Source organism: Lepidochelys kempii, chromosome 21, assembly GCF_965140285.1.
Source record: "Lepidochelys kempii isolate rLepKem1 chromosome 21, rLepKem1.hap1, whole genome shotgun sequence".
Lineage (NCBI taxonomy): Eukaryota > Metazoa > Chordata > Testudines > Cheloniidae > Lepidochelys > Lepidochelys kempii.
In genome coordinates this window covers 18,485,141-18,508,822 of record NC_136400.1, presented here as the reverse complement: position 1 = coordinate 18,508,822, position 23,682 = coordinate 18,485,141, and the positions used below count along the sequence as shown (strand labels likewise).

At 42.9% G+C, this 23,682-nt stretch overlaps 1 protein-coding gene across 6 annotated transcripts in view; it reads right to left on the bottom strand.

Moving 5' to 3' along the window:
* Positions 1–23,682, bottom strand: part of IPO9 (importin 9) — a 204,363-nt gene that overhangs the window by 144,509 nt on the left and 36,172 nt on the right. For 5 of the 6 annotated variants that reach the window (XM_073320215.2, XM_073320210.2, XM_073320212.2 and 2 more), the window contains exons 3-4: positions 9,356–9,442; positions 7,194–7,395 (exon numbers count right to left, since the gene is read on the bottom strand). The exons of the other annotated variant lie outside the window; for it this stretch is intronic. In XM_073320215.2, coding sequence (XP_073176316.1) covers positions 7,194–7,395; positions 9,356–9,442 — 289 coding nt within the window. The remainder of the gene's footprint in view (positions 1–7,193; positions 7,396–9,355; positions 9,443–23,682) is intronic. 6 annotated transcript variants of the gene reach the window in all.

The following is a 23,682-nucleotide window of genomic DNA, read 5'->3' as shown; positions in this document are numbered from 1 at the left end:
TTGAAGTGTGGGGCCCAAAACTGGACACAGTACTCCAGATGAGGCCTCACCAATGTCGAATAGAGGGGAACGATCACGTCCCTCGATCTGCTCGCTATGCCCCTACTTATACATCCCAAAATGCCACTGGCCTTCTTGGCAACAAGGGCACACTGCTGACTCATATCCAGCTTCTCGTCCACTGTCACCCCTAGGTCCTTTTCCGCAGAACTGCTGCCTAGCCATTCGGTCCCTAGTGTGTAGCGGTGCATTGGGTTCTTCCGTCCTAAGTGCAGGACCCTGCACTTATCCTTGTTGAACCTCATCAGATTTCTTTTGGCCCAATCCTCCAATTTGTCTAGGTCCTTCTGTATCCTATGCCTCCCCTCCAGCGTCTCTACCACTCCTCCCAGTTTAGTATCATCTGCAAATTTGCTGAGAGTGCAATCCACACCATCCTCCAGATCATTTATGAAGATATTGAACAAAACCGGCCCCAGGACCGACCCTTGGGGTACTCCACTTGATACCGGCTGCCAACTAGACATGGAGCCATTGATCACTACCCGTTGAGCCCGACAATCTAGCCAGCTTTCTACCCACCCATGATTGTTCTTCCTCTATTCGACATTGGTGAGGCCTCATATGGAGTACTGTGTCCAGTTTTGGGCCCCACTCTACAAGAAGGATGTGGAAAAATTGGAAAACATCCAGGAGAGGGCAACAAAAATGATTAGGGGACTGGAACACATGACTTATGAGGAGAGGCTGAGGGAACTGGAATTGTTTAGTCTGCGGAAGAGAAGAATGAGGGGGGATTTGATAGCTGCTTTCAACTACCTGAGAGGTGGTTCCAAAGAGGATGGCTCTAGACTGTTCTCAGTGGTAGCAGATGACAGAACAAGGAGTAATGGTCTCAAGTTGCAGTGGGGGAGGTTTAGGTTGGATATTAGGAAAAACTTTTTCACTAGGAGGGTGGTGAAACACTGGAATGCATTACCTAGGGAGGTGGTGGAATCCCCTTCCTTAGAAGTTTTTAAGATCAGGCTTGACAAAGCCTTGGCCGGGATGACTTAGTTAGGGATTGGTCCTGCTTTGAGCAGGGGGTTAGACTAAATGACCTCCTGAGGTCCCTTCCAACCCTGACATTCTATGATTCTATGAATGGGACTAAATTGGGAAGCCTGGATAATCTCCACCCAAGAATATTAGAGGAGCTGGCACATGGAATTGCAATCCCAATAGGAAGTATCTTTTATGAATCCATAAATGTGGGGTGTCGTACCCTATGACAGGAGAACTGCAACTACAGTCCCTTCTTTAGAGAAAGGAAGAAAAAAAAAATGTGATTTAGGAAACTACAGCCCCATTAGTGTGACCTCAATTGTATGCAAGATCTTAGAACAAATTTTGAAGGAGTAGTTAAGAACACAGAGGTAAACGGTAATGGGGATAAAATACAGCATGGTTTTACAAAAGGTAGATTGTGCCAGACCAACCCCATCTCCTTCTTTGAGATAACTGATTTTCTAGACAAAGTAAATGTAGTACATGCCATCTGCCTGGATTTCACTAAAGCATTTGATACAGTTCCACATGGGAAGTTAGTTAACTTGGAGAAGATGGGGATTAATATGAGAATCAAAAGATAGCAAAGGAACTTGTTGAAGGGGAGAGTAAAACTGGTCATGCTGAACGGTGAACCGTCAGGCTGGAGGAAGTTTATTAATGGAGTTCCTCAAGGATCAGTCTTGGGACCAATCTTAGTTAACATTTTCATTAATGACCTTGGCAGAAATTTAGACATGAAATTAGGCAACAATTTCTAACCACCAGAGGAGTGAAGTTCTGGAATAGCCTTCCAATGGAAGCAGTGGGGGTAAAAACCAAACCTGTTTTAAGACTGAACTTGATACGTTTATGGAGGAAATGGTATGATGAGGTTGCCTACAGTGGCATATGGCAACTGCCACTAAGCAATATCTCCAATGACCAGAGACGGGACACTAGATGGGGAGGGCTCTGACTTACTACATAGAATTCTCTCTCAGGTATCTAATTGGTGGGTCTCACCCACATGTTCAGGGTCTAACTAATAGCCATATTTGGGGTTGAAAAGTGATTTCCCCCCAAGTCAGACTGGCAGTAACCCAAGTTTTTCACCTTCCTCTGCAGTGTGGGGCACGAGTCACTTGCTGGTTTGAACTGGAGTAAATCATGGATTCTCTGTAACTTGAGGTCTTTAAATCAAGATTTGAGGACTTCAGTAACTAAGCCAGAAGTTATGGGCCTATTAAAGGAGGGGGTGGGTGAGGTTCTATGGCCTGCGATGTGCAGATGGGTCAGACTAGATGATCATGATGGTCCCTTCTGGCCTTAAAGACTACACATCTAACATGTGAGCTGCTAACATTTTTGACAATAGTTTTGATTAATGCTCCCCATTATTTAATACAGTAGCAGTTGGTATCCAAAATTAGTGCTGAGGCTGCAGATAACATTCTGCACCAAATCCCCTTTTGAAGTAGCTCATATTTTCCATGTGGAAAATGGATGTTCCAGGGTCAGCAGGGGCATGTGCAAACAGCCCTATACTGTTGCTATCTGGAGATAACCCCACAGAAGCCTGTACTCCATGCCTTGTCCCTTCTCCCTCTGCTGCCAGGCCAAAGCTCCCCCAATGATAGAAAGATGTACAGCAACTTCCAAAGGATGGAGCAGCTTCAGCCTCATAGATACTCCCCGTGTCAGCAAGAGGTACTACGCCCAGCAGTGATTAGCCACATGACAGATAGGACATTACTGGTGAGGCTTCGCACCAATGATCAGCCAGCCCTGGATTTATATAATTTGTGCTGCTATATTTTGTAAATAAGCACCTAGATGCTATGGTGCTAGGCATGAGTCACTATAATGAATATTTTAATATTCTAGCCGGCACCAACAGTATCCAATGGAGTTAAGGCTGCTAAATAGTTTCCATTATAACCACCAGTTTTCATTGGTTTTGAGGGCAATGGGAAGTGGTAGGCATTGACAGATATTACAATTCTTTATAGAGATTTCCGTAAAAGAACATTTGGCAGCCCCGTTGCAAAAAAATTTTCAATTATGAAAAATAGCAGCAAAAATGACCAATCACCCCAAAATTGTTTTTAAAACTACCCCTTCCACTAGATCAACTCTACAAGTAATGAAACAGCGTGATGGGCAGGGAAACCCTTGGGGCCAGGAGAAAGGGAAAGCTGGGGTGTGTACAAATTGGGGGAAATGTGGAGAAATAGAGAGGGGGAAGTTAGGGTGTGCATACACCAGAGAATTACAGGGGTTAGAAACTAGGAAAAACTGGCCAGTACTTTCTGGCTGCACTGAACTGCCCCTTAAGGGAAAAAAGCCAGAGTGTACTGGTGAATATGGCACTCAGATTTAAAAGAAAATTTAAGGTTCATACTACTTATCTTAAAGTCATTACAAATCTCAGCAGTATCTTTGGGTTTCTTGTTTAGTGTTCATGTATGACACCTTTGATCATTTAAAGAAATAAATTCCTAGATAACTCTGTTAAACTGACAGGTTTCAGAGTAACAGCCGTGTTAGTCTGTATTCGCAAAAAGAAAAGGAGTACTTGTGGCACCTTAGAGACTAATTTCTCCCTACTGTTACTCGCACCTTCTTGTCAAGTGTCTGTAATGGGCCTCTCTCATTACCACTTCAAAAGTTATTTTTCCTCCCTTGGTATCCTGCTGTTAATTGATTTATCTCATTAGACTGACCTCACACTTGTTAAAGCAACCCCCATCCTTTGATGTATTTATACCTGCTCCTGTATTTTCACTCCATGCATCTGATGAAGTGGGTTCTAATCAAAGAAAGCTTATGCTCAAATAAATTGGTTCGTCTCTAAGGTGCCACAAGTACTCCTTTTCTTTCTGTTAAACTGGAGTTAAGGTTGAGTACGTATCAGTGATTTAAGGTCAAAAATATTATAGGAATATTGTAATTAACCTCAAAGAAATCAAAACATGTTAAAGTATGGAAATGAACTACCTCAAACTTTGCCCTGTAATGATACCATGAGCAAAAAAAGGGAAAAAAATTAGTGTTTTAAGAATCAGTTTAATCTGGAACTACAAACACTATTATGCACTAATCATAATTGTGCCATTATTGCTTGGTGTCACCGCAGGGATTTCTTTCAAGTTAAACAACTCTAAATTTCATAAATTAGTAATGCTTGTTTTCCTAAATTGGTAATGCTGAATTTCCTAAGTTGGTAATAGCTGAAATATTTTTAACCTTAAATTACTGACGTGTAAACTGATATCTCCACCTTAACCTAGTTTACCATAGCTTTTAGCTGGGATATATTATTCATATAGCAAGAAAAACAGGAATAGTGCATATGTGCCTACCAGCTCTGCTTTTCACTGTACAACCTTAATGCTGAATTAATAGCTTTTGCAATTTAGATTACATTAAATGCATAAAGTTATTGGATCCAGCATTATAAAGTAATGAAAATTACAAGGCCACATTCATACTTGCGCAGGGATTTCCATTTTTCTAACTTTAATTTAAAAATCTCAAATATAAAAGTTTCAGAGTAGCAGCCGTGTTAGTCTGTATTCGCAAAAAGAACAGGAGTACTTGTGGCACCTTAGAAGCTAACAAATTTATTAGAGCATAAGCTTTCGTGGGCTACAGCCCACTTCATCGGATGCATAGAATGGAACATATAGTAAGATATTAGAGATTTTATATAAAACACACACACACAGGTAAATTGGAAGTTACCATAGGAACTGTGAGAGGCTAATTACTTAAGATGAGCTATTATCAGCAGGAGAAAAAAAACTTTTGTAGTGATAATCAAGATGGCCCATTTAGACAGTTGACAAGAAGGTGTGAGGATACTTAAGGAAATAGATTCAATATGTGTAATGACCCAACCACTCCCAGTCTCTATTCAAACCCAAGTTAATGGTATCTAGTTTGCATATTAATTCAAGCTCAGCAGTTTCTCGTTGGAGTCTGTTTTTGAAGCTTTTCTGTTGCAAAATTGCCACCCTTAAATCTTTTACTGAGTGGCCAGAGAGGTTGAAGTGTTCTCCTACCAGTTTTTGAACGTTTCAGAGTAACAGCCGTGTTAGTCTGTATTCGCAAAAAGAAAAGGAGTACTTGTGGCACCTTCGAGATTAACCAATTTATTTGAGCATTTATTCAATACGCAAAAGAATAAATGGACACAAATCTGACATCGGGCATCATACCATTCAAAAACTGGTAGGAGAACACTTCAACCTCTCTGGCCACTCAGTACAAGATTTAAGGGTGGCAATTTTGCAACAGAAAAGCTTCAAAAACAGACTCCAACGAGAAACTGCTGAGCTTGAATTAATATGCAAACTAGATACCATTAACTTGGGTTTGAATAGAGACTGGGAGTGGTTGGGTCATTACACATATTGAATCTATTTCCTTAAGTATCCTCACACCTTCTTGTCAACTGTCTAAATGGGCCATCTTGATTATCACTACAAAAGTTTTTTTTCTCCTGCTGATAATAGCTCATCTTAAGTAATTAGCCTCTCACAGTTCCTATGGTAACTTCCAACTTATCTGTATATACATATATATACACACATACATATACATCTTACTATATGTTCCATTCAATGCATCCAACGAAGTGGGCTGTAGCCCACGAAAGCTTATGCTCTAATAAATTTGTTAGTCTCTAAGGTGCCACAAATATAAAAGTGTAGCTTTACTCTGAAAAAGACTACAAAATGTCTCCTTCTCCAATCTGTTTCCTGGATGTATTCAAAATACCTGCTTACTTTTGTGATAAAAGTAAATTTGTTGCGGATTTTTACTCCTGTTAGTCTTGGGAGCCCACTCACAACAACTAATGGAATCTGCACTTAGTTTTGTATATCAACAAAATGCTTTGTTGAGTTCCAAATCAATTATACCAATTCAACCCAGTGAAAACAATGAGATGTCCTGGTGTTGCTGAAGGGAGATTTTCACCTATAGAACCTTTATTACTTGTAACAACACATATAATGGAAAAACCACTGAACTCTTTGATCCAAGGTGAATTTGTAGAACTGGCAATTATAAATATGTTTTTACTTATAAAACTTGAGCACATTCAACATGCATGTCTCCAGCATAAACAGAGACCACTTCATAATATTATTTCCAAAGTCACTTTTCAGAGTAGAATTGAATATTAATGTTGCCTTGACAGTTTTTGCATTTGGTTTTCTCCAACGATACTCAGTATCTAGTGCTTGAAACTCATTTCAAGTTTACAATGCTCCACATATACCCATGTTCATACCAGTTAGAAAAATCTGATACTGATTGTTTTCCAAGAGTATAACTTTATTTGTAAACAAAATGTGTTCAAACCAAAGGCATAATTCTGTGGCGGAATCCAGGGCGCAATTAAAGTGTAAATAGCGAGTTGTGTGAGAAAAGATTTTAAAAATCCCTTAGTTCATGAATACTATCTTTCTTCAAACAGATTTTAGTATATTTGGAAAGTCTGGTTAAACACAGACCTCATCAGGTAGTGAGAACAAGCAGAAGAAATGTCAGATTAAAGTTGTAGGTACCTGAAAAATAGGATCTTATAATGGAAATTCCTTCCTAGCTGTATCCTATTAGCACAGCATACTTTCCTCTATGCCAGCAGTTCTCAAACTGTGGGTCAGGATCCCAAAGTGGGTTGGGACCACATTTTAAAGGGGTTGCGAGGGCTGGTTTAGACTTGCTGGGCCTGGAGCCGAAGCCAAGCCCGAGAACTTCAGGCCTGGGAGGAGAGGCTCAGGATATAAGCTCCCTGCCTGGGGCTGAAGCCCTTGGGCTTTCCCCCCACCCAGGACAGCAGGGCTCGGGCTCTGGCCCCTCCATCCACGGCAGCAGGGCTCAGGCTTTGGTCCTCCCTCCTAGGGTCATGTAGTAATTTTTATTGTAAGAAGGGGGTCACAGTGCAATGAAGTTTGAGAACCCCTGCTATGCCTTAATGACAAGGAAGTTTAGCAGTGACTGAGCTGGAGGCTTTAATTCCTGCACCACACAGGCACCCCACTTCTGCTCCAGCTTCTTTACTTCACTCAAGAAGTGGGAATGTGGCACAATACCATCGAAGTCAAGGAAAAAACAGGACAACTGCTCAGGTCTTGTCATGCATATATACATACCTGTAAGTACTCTCATGGCTCCATGCACTGCATTCAGATCACCACTGACCAGCATCTCCATCAACAAATTGAAAAGCTGGGGCCAAGCCTCAGGCCAGTCCCAGTGGGCTATGGCTGAAACTGCATAGGCAACACTTGAGCGCACTTTACTAATAGATTCTCTCAGGCCATTGGGTAACAGCTCCCTTATGGCAACTTTTGCCTGCAGAGAATAATGATATTTAGCAAGAGAGATCACTTATCACACACAACAATAGTGTTTTCAAACTGCTCTCATCACATTCTGATATGTTTAGCAGATTCTTTTGTTGTTAGCATCAGGTTTAAGGGAAGTACCTGAGTGTGATTTCAAAACATGCACATTTGGATTCCTTTCAATTTATAAAGGAGACAGAGCACAACATGCAGAAATGTATTACTCTTCCCATATAAAACACACCCAAATATAAAAGCTTTCCCAAAAGTAAAGCTGCAATTAAAGTTTAGTTTATACTTTATACACAGTTTTAATCTCATAAAATCCTTCAAAGGGAAGGAAAGGTATGAGCGCACCAAGTAATCCCAAATAAAAAAGGACCCTAGCCTTTCCTAGGAGTTCTAAATCTAGTGGTGAATATACCCAGGATGTCTGCTCACATTTAACCCAATTCCTAACACCTTTCATTTCTCCAATTAGAATTTCCCTTCCAGTGAGCCCCAATCTAGATGTGCTTGACTTTGCAACCTTAAACCAAAAAAAATGTTAAAAGAATGTTATCTCCTAGGGTGTTTGTTTTTTCTTCAAAGCAAACTACAAAACAGAACTCCCACATGCACATATTGACACACATGGTTTATTAGCTGGTTGGAACCTTCAGATCCACTGCACAGACCTCCACTGCTTGAGCTAAGGGAGTAGTTGAGAGCAGTAGTAGACTGTCATCCTCTATATGTGTCAGCACTAGAGGGAGATGAGAATTTACCGCTAGGTTCAACAAATTGTCAACAGCAGAGGAATGGCAAGATTCAGAAATTGTGGGTTCTATTCCAGTCTCTGGAGGGGAGTGCGCTTTGGTGGGAACAGACTCTTCTGCCTCCTTCCCCACAAGTTTGTCCCCTTCCCCACCCCCTCCAACCCGTCATTGTTCCATTCCTGTATCTTCCCTCACCCCTGGATCTTCAGCCCAGTCCCAGTGTTCTTGCCTAGCCAGTCCCGATCTCCTCTCTGGGGTTGCCTTTCTGAGTCAGTCTCTTCCCCACCTCTCGTTCCCAGTCTTCCTGCTAAGTCAATCCCAGTTCTCCCCCCCTGCACCCAGTTCCTTGTCGGATCTCAGTATGGTGTCCCCCAGGCCAACTAGCTCCATGCCTCTCCAGACACCTTGTCCCAATCTACTCCTTACCCTCCCCCCAGTCTGGCTCTTGTCCCCTCTGCACTTGAGTTCAGGTGGCTTCATCCTCTATGCTGCCTGGATGCCAGCAGGAGAATTGCTGAGAGCACAGAAGAGAAGCTCCCTGCTCTCAGGTCTGCTGCCTGACTCCACCCCAGCTCACAGCAACTATTACATGGAATGTCCAGCTTCACCTGTGTAGCCCTGGACTGGAGCCACTCAGCGTGAGTGACTCAGGCATGCTCAGTGAGGACCGAGTCTTTGGCAATTTTAGCTGCTAAACTCTAAGAAGCCTCTACTAAGCATGTGCAAACTGAGATTTTTCAAATGTCTATAACTTTACCAATTTTGGGCAGACTTTCAAAGGAACAGCAAAATGCACACAAAGCCTGCCCCTCTGCCAAATTTCAATTAGAAGGTCAAAAGCATGGCAGGGTTAAGTGCTTCTCAGAGAAAAGGTCACCAGAATTATTTAAACATTGAAAGACTTTTTTCACAGCCTCATTAGCAGAAACACTTGAATGGATGTAGCTGAAGTTTTTTTTGTTGTTGTTGTTTTTTAAATCAGCCCAAAGAGTTAAAGTTTGGGAAAATTATAAGCAACTGAAAACCAGGTCTTATAACAGGAAGTGTTAGACAACCTAAATAATAGGTGGCATTACTCGCTCTAATAAATCAATACCAACCACCACCCCAAAACAAGCCAACCAGAAACCTTAGCTTTCCACAATGATAAAAATCAGTTACAGCAAACAAGCAACATGCAACCAATACAGTATTAAACAGGAATCTTACCCTTTCTGTGGTCTCTGGATGCCTAAACTTGTCTGACTGAGAACACCAGTGAGTCTCCACATATTGTTTCAAAATTACAGATGCTAACTGTAAAAGGAGAGAAAGGACATGAAGCAGAACTAAAGGAATGGGTTACATTCAGAATTGATACAAATATCCCGCCTCATTCCTAAAAATGGCCTGGCCAAAATGTGAAATTCCTTATGAAAGAAACAGGACACTCTGTTGCAGAGACAAGTGGAGTGTGTAGTTATTGTTCATTGACAGCATGCCTAATGCTATAAAGAGTCTAGAGATGTTTGATGCCAGCTTCCTATTAAGCCCACCCCCATCTGAGAACCTGCTCATCACCAAAACTAGCACAATATTAGATGGTTCATTAAAACTATGCCAAGCCTAACTCAATATTACATTCCCAGAGACCTCTAATAAGTTGTCGTCTCTCAGGGCCCATGGTTTCCACCTAGCTAGACAAGAGAGATGGTTAAGAAGCAGATGGCTTCCTACGCTGTAAATTATAATGGTTCAATAATTAAAGAACTCTGGCACTTGCTATTACCCAGAGGGTTACTAACTACCAAGAAATGTCCAAATGAGAGGATCAAGGTGGGTGAGGTAATATATTTTATTGAACCAACTTCTATTGGTGAGAAAGACAAGCCACAGAGAGCTCTTCTTCAGGTCTGGGAAAAGTACTCTGAAAGACACAGCTAATTGCAAGGTGGAACAGACTGTTTAACATAAGTAGTTAGCACACACTCTAAGGGACCATTCAAGGTAGAGTGGCCTATTAAAACCTCTGCAGTCATAGGACAAAAAGAGAGGATTTGTGGGTTAAAGGTGGTTGCAATAAGCCATAAATCCACTGTCTGTTCAATCCATGATTTTTAGTGTCTAGCAGAGTTATGAATTTAAGGACTGACTGGTCAGACACAGATCTGGTCATAAGACCGGCCATACTGGGTCAGACCAAAGGTCCATCTAGCCCAATATCCTGTCTTCCGACAGTGGCCAATGCCAGCTGACAGAGGGAATGAACAGAACAGGTAATCATCAAGTGATCCATTCCCTGTCACCCATTTCCAGCTTCTGGCAAACAGAGACTAGGGACACCATCCCTGCCCATCCTGACCAATAGCCATTGATGGACCTATCCTCCATGAATTTATCTAGTTCTTTTTTGAACTCTTTTCAGAGTAACAGCCGTGTTAGTCTGTATTCACAAAAAGAAAAGGAGTACTTGTGGCACCTTAGAGACTAACCAATTTATCTGAGCATGAGCTTTCGTGAGCTACAGCTCACTTCATCAGCTGTAGCTCACGAAAGCTCATGCTCAAATAAATTGGTTAGTCTCTAAGGTGCCACAAGTACTCCTTTTCTTTTTTGAACTCTGTTATAGTCTTCGTCTTCACAACACCCTCTGGCAAAGAGTTCCACAGTTTGACTGTGCGTTGTGTGAAGAAATACTTCCTTTTGTTTGTTTTAAACCTCCTGCCTATTAATTTCATTTGGTGACCCTAGTTCTTGTGTTATGAGAAGGAATAAACACTTCCTTATTTAATTTCTCCATACTAGTCATGATTTTATAGACCTCTATCATATCCCTCCCCCTTAGTCATCTCTTTTCCAAGCTGAGATGTCCCAGTTTTCTTTATCTTTCCTCATACAGAAGCTGTTCCATAACTCCTAATCATTTTTGTTGCCATTTTCTGTACCTTTTCCAATTCCAATATATCTTTTTTGAGATAGGGCAACCACATCTGCATGCAGTATTCAAGATGTGGGTGTACCATGGATTTATATATAGGCAATATGATATTTCTGTCTTATCCATCCCTTTCCTAAGGATTCCCAACATTCTGTTCGCCCTTTTGACTGCTGCTGCACACTGAGTGGATGTTTTCAGAGAACTATCCACAATGACTCCAAGATCTCTTCCTTGAGTGGTAACAGATAATTTAGACCCCATCATTTTATATGTATAGTTGGGATTATGTTTTTCAATGTGCATTACTTTGCATTTATCAACATTGAATTTCATCTGCCATTTTGTTGTCCAGTCACCCACTTTTGTGAGGTCCCTTTGTAACGCTTCATCCTCATAGGAAACCTGCACAACTCTTCCAAAAGATGAGCCTGGGAGCTTAAATTCATAGTACGTGCTAACTATTTATGCTAAGCAATCTCTTCCACCTTGCATTTAGCTGTGACACTCTGAGTACCTTTCCCAGACCTGAAGACCACCTCTTCTTTGTGGCTCGAAAGCGTCTCTCTCTTATCAACAGAAGTTGGTCCAATAAAAGGTATTACCTCACCCACCTTGCTTCTCTAATATCCTGGGACCAACATGGCTACAACTACACTACATACAAACCAGAAGATGTATTTTTAACTAAGCTTCTAGGACATGTTATATTACCCACAAATTTCCTTTTAGTCCGTGTGTTTGCCACACCTCCAATTTTTTTTTTTAAAAGGACATTGCTGATTTTTATTAAACCAAAAACAGGAAAACTTCAATTCTATTAGGTATCTAGTAGAATTTAGGTAAGAGGATGATATTGATAAAAATGTAATCAGTTTTTGTGTTAAGCTGCTAAAATACAATACACTTGTTGATAAGCACCACACTAGACAGACTTTCACTCTATCCTCTGCCTTTGTTAAACCAACAGGGAAAGTGAATGACATGGGGTATGTCTACACTGCAACATAAGCCTGTCCTTGAGCTTGGCTCAAGCCTAATTCCCCTCCCCCCTTGCATCTACACTGCAATTGTGCTAACTGGGGGCTCAAACCCAGGGTCCCAGGACCTTGCAGCGCTGGAGGGTCAGAGCACGGGTCAAGCCAGGACACAAGGTCCGAGCCCTGTTGCTTTGCAGTATAGACGCAACCCAGCTTCACTCAGGTCCTCGGAGTCCATGAGAAGTATCCCACAATTCCATGCGACAACTTCATTAGTTCTCTCTATCCCAACAATCTGCAATCCATTCTATTAAAATGGAAGCCATTCTCCCACTTGGTGAGCAGCAGCAGATCAGGTCAGCATTTACCCATTCTCTTCTAATCACCAATCTCCAAGCACAGTATCAGAGAATCTCCTGGATTTGCAAGAGAGAGCAAATCAATCAAGCCTTTTGCAAAGTGAGCTGTTTCATGATTACAGGACCACAGCCAAATTCTGGTGAATCTCTGGTGCAAGGCAAGTAAATTGTGTATTTCAGGAAAAGCACCAGGAATGCCCATGTATACTAGTAGATAGCTAAAAAGCTGGCACCTCTGCAGATTTTCCAGACAGGTGACCAGTGCAGCAAGCACATTAAGATGCTGAAGAGCAAGTATCGGAAGACCAGAAGTAAAAACTGCACCTCAGCTACTTGTCAACAACGTTCTCATTTTATGATGACTGATGGGAGTTCTGGATGCTGTACTAAGCACAGAGACAACAGTGCTTCATGACAACCTGGTCAGCCAGGGTGGTCCCTGTTGGGCCCTGAATATCTGAGGAGAGCCAGCAGCAGGCTCTCAGTGAGGAGCACAGAGTGACTCTTAATGAAACCAGTCCAAGAGCAGGCTGTGGATCACGATCAACAGCAAATGCTTGGCCCCTATTCGCTGAGCTTACAGAAAACCAGGGGGAGACAGAAGCCGCCACCGAGTCCAGTAAATGTATGACTCAAATTTACAGTTTATTACAGTAACGGAAAGGATATCTGCTATAAGAAGCAATGCAAAAATGATAAGCCCCAAAAATGATAGGCCAGCATGTCGCCACTAATGGCAAATTTCAGAGTAGTAGCCGTGTTAGTCTGTATTCGCAAAAAGAAAACGAGTACTTGTGGCACCTTAATGGCAGATTGTATCACAGTGCCTTGGCGTACCCCCACCACGTGGAGTTCAAAATGGCAACATGGCATTTCAAACATTCATAAACAGCTGTAAACATAATTTTAACAGTTAAGTCACAAGATGATTGCTAGGGTCATTCTTGTTTTCCTTTCAGTAATAAAAAATTTGCCATTCTGTAATTACTCCTCCTGGGTCTATGGAGCCATCTGTAAACAGTGAACTCAGTGTACGTGTTTGGGAAATAGTCTTCTATTTCCAATTAGTCCATTTCAGTTAGAGGCAATCCACAGTGTCTCAGGGTCACAAAATCATTTCTCCAAAGTATGAGTGGGGTGTCAGTTTTCTCCCAGAACTGTGCCAGGTGTGGGGTGTAGGAAAGCTGAACATTTCAGAGTGTTTGTGTGCAGAAATAATAGGGTAAGCCATGAGTGAGCTAACAGCATCATGTTCATTCCTTCATGGATTCTGACCCAATCCTGAATGCTGATAGCTGCAAACATTTTGTGAAGGAGGAACTCCATATAGTTAGTCACCCTGCAGGGAAGGGCATATTTTCCATGCCCCTCTGTATAGCTAACTAGTCCACTCGACTCACAAATGTGCTGTTTGGTCACTATATGTTTAAATACTTCAGCAGTTTGGAATAACATCCCCCTCTGCCAACAGGGCACCACAAGAATGGTTACGTCTTCCAAAATATGAAAGGCCTGAAATGAGAGGAAAAAGCCTCTTGCAGCAAGGGTGCTATACATCCTCTACCATATGGCAATTAGATATGAAATTTTTATGAAACAGGAAAAAAGGTAAGGAGTACTTGTGGCACCTTAGAGACTAACCAATTTATTTGAGCATAAGCTTTCGTGAGCTACAGCATACAGCAGTATGCATCCGATGAAGTGAGCTGTAGCTCATGAAAGCTTATACTCAAATCATAGAATCATAGAATATCAGGGTTGGAAGGGACCCCAGAAGGTCATCTAGTCCAACCCCCTGCTTGAAGCAGGACCAATTCCCAGTTAAATCATCCCAGCCAGGGCTTTCTCAAGCCTGACCTTAAAAACCTCTAAGGAAGGAGATTCTACCACCGCCCTAGGTAACGCATTCCAGTGTTTCACCACCCTCTTAGTGAAAAAGTTTTTCCTAATATCCAATCTAAACCTCCCCCACTGCAACTTGAGACCATTACTCCTCGTTCTGTCATCTGCTACCATTGAGAACAGTCTAGAGCCATCCTCTTTGGAACCCCCTTTCAGGTACTTGAAAGCAGCTATCAAATCCCCCCTCATTCTTCTCTTCTGCAGACTAAACAATCCCAGCTCCCTCAGCCTGTCCTCATAACTCATGTGTTCCAGTCCCCTAATCATTTTTGTTGCCCTTCGCTGGACTCTCTCCAATTTATCCACATCCTTCTTGTAGTGTGGGGCCCAAAACTGGACACAGTACTCCAGATGAGGCCTCACCAATGTCGAATAGAGGGGAACGATCACGTCCCTCGATCTGCTCGCTATACCCCTACCTTATACATCCCAAAATGCCATTGGCCTTCTTGGCAACAAGGGCACGCTGCTGACTCAGATCCAGCTTCTCATCCACTGTCACCCCTAGGTCCTTTTCCGCAGAACTGCTGCCTAGCCATTCGGCCCCTAGTCTGTAGCGGTGCATTGGATTCTTCTGTCCTAAGTGCAGGACCCTGCACTTATCCTTATTGAACCTCATCAGATTTCTTTTGGCCCAATCCTCCAATTTGTCTAGATCCCTCTGTATCCTGTCCCTCCCCTCCAGCGTATCTACCACTCCTGCTAGTTTAGTATCATCCGCAAATTTGCTGGGAGTGCAATCTACACCATCCTCCAGATCATTTATGAAGATATTGAACAAAACAGGCCGCAGGACCGACCCCTGGGGCACTCCACTTGACACCGGCTGCCAACTAGACATGGAGCCATTGATCACTACCCGTTGAGCCCGACAATCTAGCCAGCTTTCTACCCACCTTATAGTGCATTCATCCAGCCAGTACTTCCTTAACTTGCTGACAAGAATACTGTGGGAGACCATGTCAAAAGCTTTGCTAAAGTCAAGAAACGATACATCCACTGCTTTCCCTTCATCCACAGAACCAGTAATCTCATCATAAAAGGCGATTAGATTAGTCAGGCATGACCTTCCCTTGGTGAATCCATGCTGGCTGTTCCTGATCACTTTCCTCTCATGCAAGTGCGTCAGGATTGATTCTTTGAGGACCTGCTCCATGATTTTTCCAGGGACTGAGGTGAGGCTGACTGGCCTGTAGTTCCCAGGATCCTCCTCCTTCCCTTTTTTTAAAGATTGGCACTACATTAGCTTTTTTCCAGTCATCCGGGACTTCCCCGGTTCGCCACGAGTTTTCAAAGATAATGGCCAATGGCTATGCAATCACAGCCACCAATTCCTTCAGCACTCTCGGATGCAACTTGTCCGGCCCCATGGACTTGTGCACGTCCAGCTTTTCTAAATAGTCCCTAACCACCTCTATCTCCACAGAGGGCTGGCCATCTCTTCCCCATTTTGTGATGCCCAGCGCAGCAGTCTGGGAGCTGACCTTGTTCGTGAAGACAGAGGCAAAAAAAGCACTGAGTACATTCGCTTTTTCCACATCCTCTGTCACTAGGTTGCCTCCCTCCTTCATTAAGGGGCCCACACTTTCCTTGGCTTTCTTCTTGTTGCCAACATACCTGAAGAAACCCTTCTTGTTACTCTTGACATCTCTTGCTAGTCATAAATTGGTTAGTCTCTAAGGTGCCACAAATACTCCTTACCTTTTTGCGAATACAGACGAACATGGCTGTTACTCTGAAACCAGGAAAAAAGGTTATAATTTTTAACTTACCATTGTCTCTGCACTTCTGTAACAGATTAACAAGGCTGTATCCGGAAACAGTATGAGGACTGAATCATGCCCTTCACAATGTATCAGTTCACTCTAGAAATCTTACATTTTATGTCCTGGAGATTTCACAGAAAATTGTGCTTCTAGTTTTTTTCCACAAAAAATGAACTAATTTAGACAATAACTCTGTTTCTTGTCCTCTTTCAGGACCCTCAAGCTATACTGCCTACTGTTCTTCAGGAACTCGATCCCTGGCCTCAGACATTCCAAAATTAAGCATTTCTGTGATGAAGTTATGGTCAATGTTCTTGACAGCAGACCAGCAGGTCCTGCAGCAGCAGAAGAGGGATGAAAGACTGGAACAATGGCATGCTGACAGGAAGGAGGAAAGGCGGAGTCTTGCCGTCCAGGTGGAGGACAGCGTTTCAGAGAGGGAGCAGGCACTTGCAAAGCAGTTCCTGGCACAGGAACAGCAGCTAAGGGAAGAGGACAGAGCTCAACAGAGAACAGTTTTTGCAATTCCTGTCCATAATGGCAGCAAGAGTACCATCTCTGGCTGCCTCCCCAACGACATGGCACGATCAAGCTGCAACATACCCCCCATCCAGTAGTAGCTTGGACAACTCTGTTGGGATGGCCCATGCATTCAGGACTTATGAGTGGCTGGGTAGGGCAACTAAACCCCATGCAGCCTGCCTTCTTCAACCCCTCTCCAGTGGAAGCTCCATCACCACCACCACCTGCCGCTGGTAAGTGAGGGGAAAATGTGTAAAGAAGGGAAAGGAGAACGTGAGGCCAGGGGACATGTAGTGGTAGGGAGATTGTATCATATTTTAACTATATCATGCTTTGGGGGTGGGGGGTGTAATGGCACTGGCTTGTCCAACACTGAGTGTTTTATTTTAAGACATGTTTACAAATAAAGCATGTTATGTTTTCAATAAATTTTATTGTTATCTCTGCATCACATTATCAGTCATGATTTGAGATAAAGCTAAACACATGTTCAGGAGCAATTAAGCATTAGTAAGCAAATGGTATTCTTCTATTTAGCTAGGTACATCAATTCACATTTCACTAAATTCCATCTGTAGACCCATTCTTCCCCCCCCAAACCAAATTCATTATTCATCATCATGTCATTCAGACTTACATTGCATGTCAATCAAAAGCCCACCCCCCGCAAAAAATAAGCCACTTTTCCTCCAACAAGCACATTCCTACAGGTACTACTGCTCCTCTTCCACTGGGCCATGCAAGTCTATCATGTGAGCACACGAAGCATTCCTGACTTCTGCTGTCCAGATGCAGCCAGCTCCAGCAGCGACAGCTGCACTTGCTGGCCGAGGGTACCGATCCAGCATCCCCTCGCTGCCGTAGGTCCAGTCAGGGGGAAAGGGCTCACCTCTGGCTTCACAAAGGTTGTGAAGACCACAGCAGGCCACAGTAATGCATACAGCACTGATGACACTGACATCCAAATGGGCTTGTAGACACCTCCAATGTGATTTTAATTTGTCAAAAGCATTTTCAACCATCATGCTACCTGCTAAGAATATAATTAAACTGTCTTTTGCCAGGGCCTCTGAAATCAGGCTATGACTTCGTAACCCAAGGCAAAAGGAGGAACACGGGGTCCCCCAGAACAACCATGGAGACTGCAACACCATTTATGTCAATCTCCGTTGGTGGGAATAATGTCCCAATTCTATCAATGAACGTAGACTCTTAGGCAGCAACACAGCTCTAGTTTTGTGAGCTGATCCAATACAGCCCACCTTGACATTCATAAATCTGCACTGGTTGTTTGCTGTGGCCATTTATGTACTCCTTGAGGAAGGCAAATGAGTCCCATTAATGGGCCTGGCAGTTAGGAAACCCCATTGTCTCAAAGCCAGCAATTACCTCCAGAATATCTAATGCTTGCCACACTGGGCAAAACCACTCGCCTGATTGTCTCAGTTACCTCCATCACCACTTTACCCACATACAACTTTCCAACCCCACACTCGCTGGCAATTGACCTGTAGCAGATCGGGGTAGCCAGTTTCCAGACAGTTACAGCAAGCTGTTTCTGGACCGGTGAAGATGTGTCTTTTTACGGTGGAGGCAATCTGCTCACAAAGCTCCAGAAGTGTGGCTTTTTTCATGCAAAAGTTCTAGACCCACTGCTTGTCATCCAGGTCTGCATAATGACATGGTCCCACCAGTCTGTGCTTGTGGCCCTGAGCCAGAAGCAGCAGTCTTTGTGGGGGGCAGCAGCAGCTATGTCAACTATACTGAGCAGCAGGCACCAGGACACTCCTCCAGCTCCATCAGAAAATCTATCACGTACCTATGGTGGGTCAGAAAATGCTAGCAAAATGTCCACCAGTTCCTCACTGATGCCCTGCCAGTTTCCTGACACAGGACTGAAAGCACAAGCAAGAGAAGTTAGTGAAAAGACACTTCAAGTTGCTGACTCCAGCAGTTGGGAGTGCACAGACCAAAATGACTGCTTGGCAGGCTGTTCAAACTTCCTGTAATGTACTGGGCAGGCAGTAAGTTTTCCCAAAGCGCACCACGGTCCTAGGGCTTGAGTGGCCACATTTCAGTAGAGGAGGGTGCTAGAAACTCTGGGATATGACTCAGGTCTGCGCACTGCACTGTGGACATCAGACCCCTAGGTTCAAGCACAGATTAGAAAAGTCTTAAAGTAGGGTTAAAATATAAATATAGACACTCAAGCGCAGGGTTCTTTAACATAGGTCAATTTCAAGTCCCACTAACCCTGGACTTACCCTAGGTGGAGGGCTATGAACAGATAACACCCAGCCTCCAGAACTCTCACCCGTGGAATGTTATCAATAGCAATCCATCTGATCTTAATTGAAAGGGATTCTCAGGAAGCTAGGATCCAAACCATTTGGAATTCCAGAACTTTTTTGGGAGAACAGAGATAGTTGCGAGAGGCACAGAACCTCACATACCTATTGTACTGATCCCTCAGAATACTTTAGAGATGTGAGAAGGTCACTGTTACAGCATATCTTTTATATTAAAAAAATTAAGTGAACAAGTTCTAGATTTGCAGCTTTGGAGACAAGTCCTTCCCACAGTACTGGTACAGTTCAGAAAACAGAGCTCCTATGTGCCACCCTGCCAGCATGCCACCCTGATCAGAAAGGAAGACGTAATCGATCAAGAGGACTAGTCTCTAGGCCTACACTTAGATTGTCAAGTGTGTTAAATGCAATGGTGTTTTTGGGAAATATTAATACTTGTCCACTATGCTCTGGACTAAGATCACCAATCCATTTCACAGAGATCTCTGGAACAGCCATAAGGATATACTTTTCATCAACTACTGACCTAGGCCAAAGTAGTAGTTAACCATCCACAGGCTAATTAAGTTCATTTACTTAAAAGCGAAGTTATCCATAGGGGGTAAATCTAGGACAGTCAATCTACGGAAAACAAGACATTTTGGCCAGAGAATTAGAACTTTTCAATACACCTGGCTATTTAACATGTCCCTGTAAGTGAACAATTGCCACAAATTGAAAGCCATGGTACAAACAGATACAGGATGCAGATACATCCACAATCTGTTTGTAGCATACAGCTGCCTTTTATGTCCTAGTACCTTAAGAGTTCATGTGGCACCTTAGAGACTAACAAATTTATTTGAACATAACCTTTCGTGAGCTACAACTCACTTCATCGGACGTTAGTCTCTAAGGTGCCACAAGTACTCCTTTTCTTTTTGCGAATACAGACTAACTCGGCTGCTACTCTGAAACTTAAGAGTTCAGTTATTCAGTGCACAACACAATTTTACCTTCGTACCTATTACAGTGGGACTGGAGCCAGGTGCTACCACAATACAAACAAACAAGTTAAACAGAACATTGTCAGCCTGAACCTCTATAAAGTCTAATTCTAAATCTAATAACTTCTTACTGTTTCAGGATTACAAGTGACAAAATTATTCCACTGGATTATTTATGATTATTAAAAATACCAAGGAAGCCACACATGAAAATAAGATTTTGGTGTTTTATTTTGTTGTAAAATGCTTAGAGATTAAAAGGCACTAATACAAAAGGATGTCACGCAACCAAGAATATTTTGTGGCAGAGGGAAGATTTCCATTTCCTTTCTCCTCCCGTTATACCTCTCCCAACTACAATTTTCCGGTTTTCTTGCCACCCAGTATGAAAATGGTATTTGTAAAATGAAAACCACTAAAGTAGTAAAATATTTGTATTAGAATTAGCATCACCATAACCAACAAGAGGCGATGCAATTTTAGACTTTTTTTTTTGTAAGTAGTGAGCACGTCGTAGAACAGCTGGTCATAGGAAATAACCTTGGATCGAGTGATCACGAGTTGAATTGGTTTAAATTAAATGAAAGGATAATTAAACCAGGTCAACTCTGATTTTTTATTTCTAAAGGGCAGACTTTGAGAGTTTAAGTGAATTAGTTAAAGAAGTCAGCTGAACTGAAGAGCTCAAAAACTTAAAAGTGAACAAAGCTTGCACTTTCTTAAAATCAACTACAAAAAAAAAAAACTATCTGAAATTTGCATCCCAAGTGTGATGCTGTATGGAATCTGGGGGACACTTTATGTTATCATTGATCTCATTGTAAAATTGCAAGGAATCTGGCCAGATATGCTGTGAAAGGTGTCAGTGAAAATGTTACGATTTGCAAAGTATGGTCATCTTGTTTATATGTTTGGATCACCTTTGTATTATGAGTTACAGATATGTAGGATATATCTGTATTTCCAAACTGCTGCTGTGTCTCTGGGTGACACCCCTAGACAGAACAGCATCAGCGCTGGGCCTCCTTGCTGGCCCATCAAGGGACATCAGCTGTACAATGAGCCCATTGAAAGGAGCCATGGACTATACCTTATGACTCAGCAAGGCATGCGGGGGCATGCCTATGGAGAGAACTTTTAAGGCCTTTCAATGCCATGTACTATGAGTCTGTGTTTCAGACAAAGGAAGTACCAGACACATGGCAAAAGGACTATAAAGGGCAGCTGCATCATCTCCATTTTGTCTTCAGTCCTGATTCTTACCTCTGGAATAACTTTTCTACAAACTGAAGCTCTGAAAAAAGGACTGAATGACTCATCCAAACTGTGGGTGTGTTTCAGAGGGACTTTCAAGCCAGCAAACTCTCAAATACTGCTAAGAACTGATACGGACTTTGAAGTCTTTATATGTATGTGACTGCTTTACCATTTAACAACTCTCTTCTTGTCTCTCTTTTTTCTTTATAATAAACCTTTAGTTTTAGATGCTAAAGGATTGGCTGGCAGCGTGGTATTTTGGGTAAGATCCAAACTTATAATGACCTCGTAATGTGGCTGACCCTTTGGGGTCAGAAGAACATTTTGTATATGTGAGCAGAGTTTTAAAATAACTTCTCACTGTACTGGACCTAGGTGCTGACTGGGAGCCAGAGAACTGGAAATGCAATAAAGGGGGCTGTGAGATTCCTTTTCGTGTGTGCGCGTGCATGTGCTTCTGGATAACCAGTGCGGTGATCAGAAACACAGTTTCACAGAATCACAGAATATCAGGGTTGGAAGGGACCTCAGGAGATCATCTAGTCCAACCCCCTGCTCAAAGCAGGACCAATCCCCATTTTTTGCCCCAGATCAACTAAACGGCCCCCTCAAGGATTGAACTGACAACCCTGGGTTTAGCAGGCCAATGCTCAAACCACTGAGCTATCCCACCCCCCAAGGTGGGACTTCATGAGACCACCTCTCTCTTTCCCCGCCTATGCTGAAGACAACGAGAACGCTGGGAAGATAAAAACTTTGAACTGAGGAGACTGGTCCCAGGCAGAGAAGGAAATTCAGCTGCATATTAAGAACTGGAACCTGCATTCAATATGCAATGGGGCGAGAAAAGCTATTTGATTCAAATCTTGCTTAGTCTGAAAGTTTAGGATTTAGAATGCATGTTTACTTGTTATTTTCTTAGGTAACTACTACTTATAATCACTTAAAATTTATCTTTCTGTACTTAAGAAACTTACTTTAATATTTTATCCTTACCAGTGAGTTTGTCTAAAATGCTTGGGGAATCTGCTCAGATTACAAAGGCTGGTGCATGTCCACTATCCTTTGACGAAGCAGTGAACTAATTAATGAGCTTACATTGTTCAAGAGAAGGTCTTGTGTAGTGTAAGACAGTCCATTTCTGGGGTGCAAGGCTGGGGAGATTTGCTAGTTTGTGACTGATTGAAGAGTTTAACTTCAGTGATAGCCACCAGTCTTTGGGAGAATCTGCTCTCCCTTTTGCAGCCTTGCCCTGCCCTTGGTATTTTCCGTGAGGACTCCCCAGGCACCATGGGTCACACCAAGCGGGGCGGGGGGGAACGACAACCTGCAGGGAAAGGATCCCGACTCAGCTTGATGATTAGCCTCCACAAAAAGGTTATTAAGAGCAAACAGACAACCTATAGGGAATGGAAAAAGGAGCTGATCAAAAAAAGCTGCATCATGGAGATTAGAAAATGCATGTTTCAAGTGGAAACTGCTAGCAGTCAAGCTAAATTAGCTTTCAACAAGGAAATAAAAATAAAGAGGTTTTTTAGTTATATAAATAAAAGGAATAAGGAAAGATGGGCCACTATGCAGTCTGACTGGGAAGGAAATTATCTTTAATCTAGGTATGACCCAAAAATGAAATGAATACTTTGCCGTAGCTTTCAAAAAGGATGAAAATATGGAACATGTGCATGAAGGCCGAATGCCTGATGGAAATCAGTGTCCAGAAAAGAAAATGATCACTGCTGAGATACAAGAAAAACTTTGGCTCGCACGTGAGTTTGCTCGTCTGGTAGCAATGATTTTTAATTAGGCTGTTGGAGACCCCAGGGCATGGCCACTAGTTAAGTTGAGGGGATGGAAGGCCATAAGGGTCGAGGAAGTACTGTATGACTGGAGAGTAGCTAATGTCATACCTATATTTAGGGAATAAAAAGTGATCTGGGCAATTGCAGACCTGTGAGTATGACCTCAGTAATTTGCAAGGCTTTAGAACAAATTGTGAAGGAAGAAAACAATTAAATTAAATAGAGGTAAATGGTAAAGCGGATGTAATGCAACATGGGTTTTATGTAAATAGCCAGAGCTTCGCGAACCAGCTGAGCGGCGGCGAACCAGCTGAGCAGCGGGGACAGCAGAGCAGCTCACAGCAGGAGTTTGCCTGGGACTGGTAAGTATCCGAGCATGCGTTTGTTTGCTTGCTGAGGAAGTATCCGAGCGTGCGTTTCCTGGGGGGGGCAGTGTGAGAGCCTGAGTGAGTGTTAGATTGGCTGCTAGCCTGCAGGGGGCGGGCAGTAGGGTGTCTGTCTGTTTGCGACAGGGAAGCCTGGCTGTTTAAAAATAGCCAGAGCTTCACGAACCAGCTGAACGGCGGCGAACCAGCTGAGCAGTGGCGGACAGCAGAGCAGCTCACAGCAGGAGTTTGCCTGGGAGTTCGCCTGGAGTGAGCCCAGTGAGGCTTACGTCTTGCAAACTGCTCTGAGGAAGCTCGTAGTAGGAAGGTGATATGGAAGGGGGGGGGGGGGTTCAGCTGTTGTGACCTGCACTGGA